Below are 8,492 nucleotides of genomic sequence, written 5' to 3' on the forward strand. Positions count from 1 at the left end.
AGATATTTGATTTTCAAAAAAGGTGCAAAAATGTCTAAAAACATGTTTTCACTTTGTCATTATGCGTTATTAAAATATTTAATCCATTTTGAATTCTGGCGGTGACAACAAAATTTTGAATAAATCAAGGAGAATGAATACTTTCTGAAGGCACTTTAAATAGGGCTTCCCCACCTCCTAATTCCCAATTTACCCTAATTCTCAAACTAAATTACATCATGCACTTACAATGCCTTGAATGTCTGCATATATGTTGTTATTCTAATATAATGCCAGTTGAAATCTCTTTTGAATGTCAATTTGCAGACTCCTTGAAATTACCCAGACTCGAGAGGTTGTGTGCTGTCTGCCACCATTTGGATTACTCTGGTATTACAGCACCGGAATCATCTTTGATGTTGCAGGTTCTCCTACCCGCCCCCTTCCCCACTCAGCCTATCACTGTTGACCTCTACCGGAAGTTATGGACGAACTCTACGCGGGAAACCAATGTTCGTTTTGTCTGTGCTGTCTGCTTGTGAACTGGACTCAGCGCGGGACGCATTAGAAAAGTGAAACAGCGGAAAAACAGGTAGACCGAGATAAATGCATATGTATGCATATGTTCTGGATGCGTATCTGAGTAATTCAATATTTAATATAACATTAACACTGTTCATGAGGGCGTCGCAAGTGGTTTACTTCATCACAGAGCTAGCTATTTGAACTAGTTAACTAACGTTAGCTAGCTAGAAATTGAGCTAACTTAGCTCTGGCTAAGCTAACGAACATGTTGGCTTTACTAAGCAAAATTGCTAGTAGGTACTGCGCTACAATGAATAATGAGAGCAGAGCACTTGAACGTTGCTAATGTCCTAACTTTCTTCACTGCCTTCTCATTTACAAGTGACTGTCGGTGTCAACAACACAACAGCTGTTTGTTATAATAATAATAATAATAATATGCCATTTAGCAGACGCTTTTATCCAAAGCGACTTACAGTCATAGTTCAGTTGCTAGTTATAGCTAGTATCTCTAGCTGACATTCTACTTTACTCTTTCTCCCTTCCCCAATACTTAGTAGCAAGATGAAGGTGATAACATGTGAGATTGCGTGGCACAACAAAGAGCCTGTCTACAGTCTGGACTTTCAGCACAACTCAGAGGGCCGCATACACAGGCTGGCCACTGCAGGAGTGGACACCACTGTCAGGGTGAGTACTAGCTAGCTGTTTAAAACGACCACATTGTTCAAATCAAAGTTTATTGGACATGTACACAGATTTGCAAATGTTATGGCAGGTGCAGCGAGACATCTCGCTCTCTCTCACACACACACACTTACATATTTACACACACACTGTGAATACTTGTATGTATTAGTAGAGGGCCTTTTTCTCTCGCTCTCTCACACACTGCATGGTAAGGGCCCAATGTAGTTATGCATTCAGAGACAATGACCTAACGTGTGTAGTGGCTCTGTGTGATGCTGTAACGTGTGATGTTATTTCCTGTGGTCAGCTGTGGCGTGTGGAGATGGGGCCTGATGGGAAGGCAGTGGTGGACTTCCTGTCCAACCTGGCGCGGCACACCAAGGCCGTCAACGTGGTGCGCTTCTGCCCCAACAGCGAGCTGCTCGCCTCTGGAGGAGATGGTGGGTCACTATGTAGCAAACTTATATAACAAATAAAATGGAACAAGGGTGATCAGCGTCTCCAATGCTGAAGTGCATAAAGGTGTCGGAATTCAGATATGACGTCATGGTTTTACCACTATCCATGGAGTTTTAAAACTATGGCGCAACATGGTTCCCTTTTTCAAGCTTGAAGCTTAAATTGGGATCATGTTTACTGTGCTTATGACGATACAAAAAAGGAGTAACAGAGAGCAATGTACAATACGTAAACTTGGCAAACAAGGCATTTGTGGTAAGTGCATGGAGGCCGCCATCTTTTTGCACCTCCGGGATTGTAATCAATTGATGCCAACACAACAATAATATGCTATTTTTTGATTTTACCAGGTTTGTCTTGTTGAGATTAACAATCTCTTTTACAATAGAGACCTGGCCAAAATGGCAGCACACAAAGTTGCAGACACATTTACAACATAAAATACAAAGCACTACAGCTTAAAAAACTAATGTACACATTGAACAGTAAGATGGTTTGAGAAAGTGTGGTGAAACTAGGGGTCAAAACATTGATGCCCCCCACTTCATTTTCCATCATAGTGTTTAACCTAGCTAATTTAAAGGGACGAGCTCCTGTAATTTCAGGACCATTTTAAGCTTGTTCCAAGTGGAAGGGGCAGAGAACTGGAAAGCTTTTCCCCCTATCTCTGTATTGGCCTTAGGCACAATCAACAAAACACAGTTGTGAGTCGGGCGATAGTTTTTCATTTGACTGCTCGATAATGTAGTTACACTAGTCAAATGTGAACTGTCTCAATATGGCCTTATAAATAAAAACGTACCTCTGATTTAATCCCCTGAAGAGCTAAGGAAGGCCAGCCCGCTCGCATATAGAGGGTACAGTGATGTGATAGCTTTGGAGTTATTAACAAACTCAGCACCCCATGGTACAGTGTTCATTATACGAATTGACACCACAGGGGAATACATAAACAAGATATCACCATAATCAATTACAAGCACAAAAGTAGTGCAAACAAGCCTCTTTTATTGCTTCAAAAGAAAAACATGACTTATTACGGACAACAAAAAAATCCAGCTTGTGCCTAAGCTTTTTCACAAGACCTTCGATGTAGGATCTTTCAAGAAACCCAAGTACTTGTAAGTTGCTATGATAAGAGAAATTCAGTCCACAGTGTATGTTTTTCCATGTGTGTAATGACTGTGTTGACTGTGTAACAGATGCAGCCATCCTGCTGTGGAAGCTGAATGACAGTAAGGAGCCTGAGCAGGCCCCGTCGTTCCAGGAGGAGGAGGATAGTCAGCTCAACAAGGAGAGCTGGAGCGTGGTCAAGACCCTGAGGTGAGACCCTCTAATCGCTGCCCTTATCTACAATACATGGTCCCCTCCCTGTAATATTTTGATATGTGTTACTTCATAACCACATCTGTGTGTGTTGTTTAAATTGTGTTTGGTAGGGGACACATAGAGGATGTGTATGATATCAGCTGGACCCGGGATGGGAACTTCATGGTCTCTGGTTCTGTGGACAATACTGCCATTATGTGGGATGTCACAAAGGGTAAGACGTGTGTGTGTGTGTGTGTGTACACAGTGTGTCTAAATATGTCTGTTGAGTAGTACCTCTGTTGTCTATGTTTATTCTCGATGAATGCATGTTGTTCATTAGTTATAACACAGGTAGTAACTGTGTTGTATTTCTTAGGTCAGAAGCTGTGCATCTTTAATGACCATAAGAGCTATGTGCAGGGAGTGACCTGGGATCCGCTTGGCCAGTATGTGGCCACACTCAGCTGTGACAGGTATGAACACAACACACACAGCCACTGGTTCTGTGTGAAAAGCCATTTAGTCTCTCCCTTTATCAGTGATTAGTGGGACTAACATGTAAACAATGAACCAGCATCGACTGGTAAACAATGCTAATATGATTGATTGCTAATCTGACTGTCAACTCTCTCCCTCGCGCTCTCTCTCCCTATCTCTCCTTCTGTCTCTCAGGGTTATGCGTGTGTACAGTACTCAGAGCAGGAGGAAGGCCTACAGTGTCAGTAAGATGAGCTCTGGGTCAGCTGTGGAGGGAGAGGTCAGTATGAGCTGAGTGGACGATCTCCCATACACACACATTTACACTCAAACTAAACACAATCATACACACACTGAACACTCATTGATGTGATGGTGTTTATTTGTTTGTGTGCAGGTGAAACAGTACCGAATGTTCCATGACGACAGCATGAAGTCTTTCTTCAGGCGACTCACCTTCACACCGGACGGATCCTTTCTGCTCGCCCCAGGTACACACACACACACAAACAATTACTCTGTGCATTCGTCTGGTGACTTGAAACAGGAAGAAATTGTGTCCTGTGCTGCTGTCATATCCTGTGATGATATCCTCTGTAGCTCAATTGGTAGAGCATGGCGCTTGTAACGCCAGGGTAGTGGGTTCGATCCCCAGGACCACCCATATGTAAAAATGTATGCACACATGACTGTAAGTCGCTTTGGATAAAAGCGTCTGCTAAGTGGCATATTATATTATTATTATATTATATGATGTGGAAGTCATAGGTGACATCCTGTTTAGCCCATCTCCTTTCTCTCTCTGTCTCTGTCCTTCCTCTGCGTTCTCTCTCTCCCCCTTCTCTCTCTCTCTCTGTGTAGCGGGGTGTGTGGAGGCAGGGGAGAACGTCACCAACACCACCTACGTCTTCTCCAGGAAGAGCCTCAAGAGGTCATTGCTGCCAACCAATAACCCTCTGGGGACAAAGATTTATTGAAATTAACTGAGACTGTCAAAGCCTGGAGTTGGCTTCTGTGTCTGTATCAGGATGGTTATAACCTTTATCTGCCTTTCTGTATCTTAGGCCCATAGCTCACCTGCCCTGCCCTGCTAAAGCCACCCTGGCTGTACGCTGTTGCCCTGTCTACTTCGAGCTGAGGACCAAGAAGGGAGAGGGTAAGGACACACACAAATAGCTATTCACCCAAGATGTAAAAAAAATGATAGCTAACTCCCTTCCTCTCCTCTCTCTGCCTTCCTCACCACTCCTTTCTCCCTTCCTTCCTTCCCTACAGATGGCAGTGCCCAGCCCCTACCTAACACGTTTGGCTTGCCCTACAGACTGGTGTTTGCTGTGGCATCAGAGGACTCCATTTTCCTCTATGACACTCAGCAGACCCTACCCTTCGGCTACGTGTCCAACATCCACTACCACACGCTCAGCGACCTCACCTGGTACACACACACTCTCTTGAGGTGTCTTGTATTGCTCTGTTTTTGATGAGGTAGAAGATGCCCTTGATCACAGATCTAGGATCAGATGACCCAATCCCAAACTGCACTGAAAAATATCTGACCCTGTATCAGTGTTTAGGGGTAACTTCTAACTACTTGTGATAATAAGTTGTTGTGGTATTGTTACAGTCTGTGTTCCATCCAGTCTATTTAGTGATGATGTCAAATGCTGTTGTAGGTCTCGGGACGGTTCCTTCCTGGCGGTGTCGTCTACAGACGGCTACTGCTCCTTCCTGTCCTTCTCCACTGGCGAGCTGGGCACCCCCCTGAAGGAGCCCCCCGTCCTGGAGGTCGTCACCCCCGGCAACGGTCCCGAGAAGAAGGGCAAGAAGGCTGCAGCGGCTCGCACGGTGTCCCCTGTCCCTAAAACCACAGAGAGCACCGCCACTGTCCACCCCATCCCTAAAGAGACCCCCAGCACCCCCCTCTCCTCCCTCACTTCCCATGCCACCCCCCTGGTCCCTGGGGGTGGGGAGAAAAATAACCCTGGAAAGGCCAAGCCCCAGCCCCGTAGGATCACCCTCAACACCCTGGAGGGATGGGGCAAGCCCAGCAACCCCAAAGCCCCTGCTGCTAATGCCCCCAAGACCCCCACCACAGCCAGCATCAGCGCCCCCTCCACCCCCCAGCAGCCTCGCCTCACTCCCTCTACCCCCAACACCCCCCTCACCCCCTCTACAGCTCAGCCCTGCCTCACCCCAAAGGCCCAAAGAAGCAGCGGTAACACCCTGGGCCCCAGCACCCCTAAAGGACCCGTCCCCAGGTAAGAGCACAGACACAAGATGTCATGGCTTTTTTATCTACAGACCATTGTGTGTCTGTATTTGTGTAGGCCTGTGCTTGTGTCTAATCTATGTAATGCATGCCTGTGAGTCAGAGTTTGGCCATTGTTGCGTATATTACGTGAGAGTGCGTTTCTGCATGTGTGAGTAGCTTTTGCATGCTAATGTACCTTGATCCTGGTTGAATCACTCATGTGAGCCACCGCTAGAATCAAAGGTTAGATGAAACCCTTCTCCCTGTAATGGCTGCCCCTGGTCCATAAGCTCATTACTATCCTGTTCTCAACCATGGTGCCATTACCTAGATGCTAAAAAGAGCTAGCCTGAATGTAGTCATATCCGGGTGTGTAGACTACACTCTCTCTAATACAAGACTATGGTATGTAAATGTATGTAAATCCCTGAACTCCCATTCAAATGGCCGGTGGTGAGTGGAGCCAGACAGACTGACTGCCTGGGACCTACACACAGCTACTACGTCACTGCCAGATGATCACTGGATGGAAGGGATCAGTTAGACAGGGAGAGGCTGGTGGGAGATGGAAGCACCAGCCAGGACATCATGCCTAGTGTAGGGAAGGACATTGAACCATTTCTCCCCTACTGTTTCCATTTATTGGAAATGTGCAGTATCTAGGAATCTCTATGCATGTTCTGAATCCACATTGTGGATGATAAGTCATTTGTTGACATTGAGTGTGCGACAAAATAATAAGAGAGCTTGCGGCATGTGTTTGGTCGTTAGTTACTGTCTGTCAGAACAAAACCCTGTCTGGCATTCAAGGTTCGTTGGACCCCCACTGTTAATCAAGTACCGATTATCCTGAAAGGCTGCCGGCAGACAAAAGATGGGCAGTGTGTGTGTGTGTCCGGTCATTATCAGTCTGAGGAGATTGAATGAGGAGAGAAAGAGCAGAGGTGGGAAGAAGTGCAGTTAGATTGTTATTATTTGCAGGTTTAGTTTTTCCCTATGAATCCTAAATGAGGTGCAAGTTTTTCTTATGTAGGCCTACATAATAGCCATATATTGGAATTCTGCTGTTGTCTCAGATAGGACTTATTCCTCAGCCACCTACTCAAGAGCTGGGTAGAATCCTTCTCTAAGTCACTGTTCTCTCTCTACCTTCTGTTTTCAGACGGATATCTCTTACTCCCGTCGTCTCCAGATCTCCAGCTGCCTTCACCACACCCTCCTCCACGGAGAAAGCCAAACATGGTCAGTACATCCTGCAACAACCAACACAGGGATTGGCCAAGCACTTTACAACAAGGCCAGGGATTGGCTATGGACAGTGTTATATTTACCGGTCTTTGTAATGGGGTCTGCCTCTGTGCACCCAACAAATGAAACACAATTAACATCTGAGTATACTAAATTATGTAATATCCTATTCCTAAGAACGTTTTATTCAGTCCAGTGTTCTGCCTATGATTGATTGCATGTATTTTGGTTCATCTTTGCCCCCCAGAACGACCCTCTCCCCCCACCGAACCTGTGTGCCAGCCCCCAGAGTCCAAACGGCCCAAGACCAGCACCCTGTCAGCCAAGACCGGGGTGGCTCCAGCCTTAGGGGCCACACCCAACCCCTAAGGACCCCTCACTGCCAAGTGGTGTCAACATGCAACTCACGTATTATCATCCTTCACAAACTTTCGTCGGTCTAGCCTATAGAACTGCATAGAGACTGGTGTCTTGACCTAACTTACACTCACATGCTCACAAGAGTTCACAGAGCAAAGACTGGTGTTTCCTCCTAATACAATTTTCTGTATGTTTTTGTAGCTTGACGCCCTGAATTCTTCTGTAGCTCATTTTGGTGGATAACCAGGTTGTTGTTTAAGGGATAATGCCAGAGAAGCCGGTGTTTGGAGAAGATATTGCCACGGGTGTTGTAAGTCCCGAGACGAAGTCGAGGGCCGGCAAACCGTGCCAATATATATCCCCCAAACACCGGCTTCGAGGGCATTATCACTTTTATACCACAGGTTACCAACATATTCAAATAATGGTTGACATATTTTCATTAAAAATGTTATTTTTATGAATTTGTTCATACTATTTCATCCTTCCATAAGATATAGTCCTGACACAAATCTAGGGTTGCTACCCAAGCTGGCTGGTCGTTCGTTCTATTGGTTCGGTTGCCAGAGATGCGACCCAGTTGTTCAGTCTTTTTGTTCTGTATCTGTGGTCGTTCGTTCTAAATATTCCATTGACTAACTGGCAACGTTCAAATCCCTTGCTTGCTAGCTAGCCAACTACGGCTAACTTACAGTCACACCAAACAGTTCAGACAGAATAACAACAGTAGCTGCATTTGCATTTGTTTAAGGTGTTTTCTAGTGACATTTATTTGGATACATCCATAACAATGAGCTAATGAGGCGCGATTTCGCCTGGCATATAAAATGTACTCTCTCGTCAGGACATTTTTGTTCAGAGGAGCTAGCCAACAACACAGCTAACACAATCACTTCAAACTGAAGCTGGAAAGACTGCAAACTAGTGTGGTGTCCGAACAACGATGCTGCGATGATGTGTTGATAAGAAATCCGCTGACACTGTACTTGATTATAAAGGTTTATTATATCAAAGATTTCAGCATCAATTTACAGACTGCAGAATCTGGAGAGCAACGAAACCAATCCCAAATATGATTACTCTCCCTCCTTTTGTTAAAACATGGTATATATATCCTATGCTTCATGTAACATAAGATGGCGTGATTTGAATAGACCAATCCCTGGCCTCCACATATCCGAATCTCCACTGT

General features: G+C 45.3%; 1 protein-coding gene across 1 annotated transcript; it reads left to right on the forward strand.

The window, feature by feature from the left end:
* The first annotated feature begins 485 nt into the window (after nt 1–485).
* On the forward strand, nt 486–7,759 carry LOC311129633 (chromatin assembly factor 1 subunit B-like). The gene is made up of 14 exons (XM_084161982.1): nt 486–571; nt 1,062–1,194; nt 1,502–1,634; nt 2,856–2,976; nt 3,093–3,196; nt 3,341–3,437; nt 3,637–3,721; nt 3,839–3,932; nt 4,303–4,372; nt 4,506–4,597; nt 4,717–4,876; nt 5,115–5,699; nt 6,855–6,934; nt 7,188–7,759. The coding sequence occupies exons 2-14, from the start codon at nt 1,069–1,071 to the stop codon at nt 7,307–7,309; spliced, it is 1,869 nt and encodes a 622-aa protein (XP_084018108.1). The 5' UTR covers nt 486–571; nt 1,062–1,068; the 3' UTR covers nt 7,310–7,759.
* Nucleotides 7,760–8,492: the final 733 nt, after the last annotated feature.

The sequence above is a fragment of the Coregonus lavaretus genome (genome assembly GCF_964263955.1).
Source record: "Coregonus lavaretus genome assembly, chromosome: 5".
NCBI lineage: Eukaryota > Metazoa > Chordata > Actinopteri > Salmoniformes > Salmonidae > Coregonus > Coregonus lavaretus.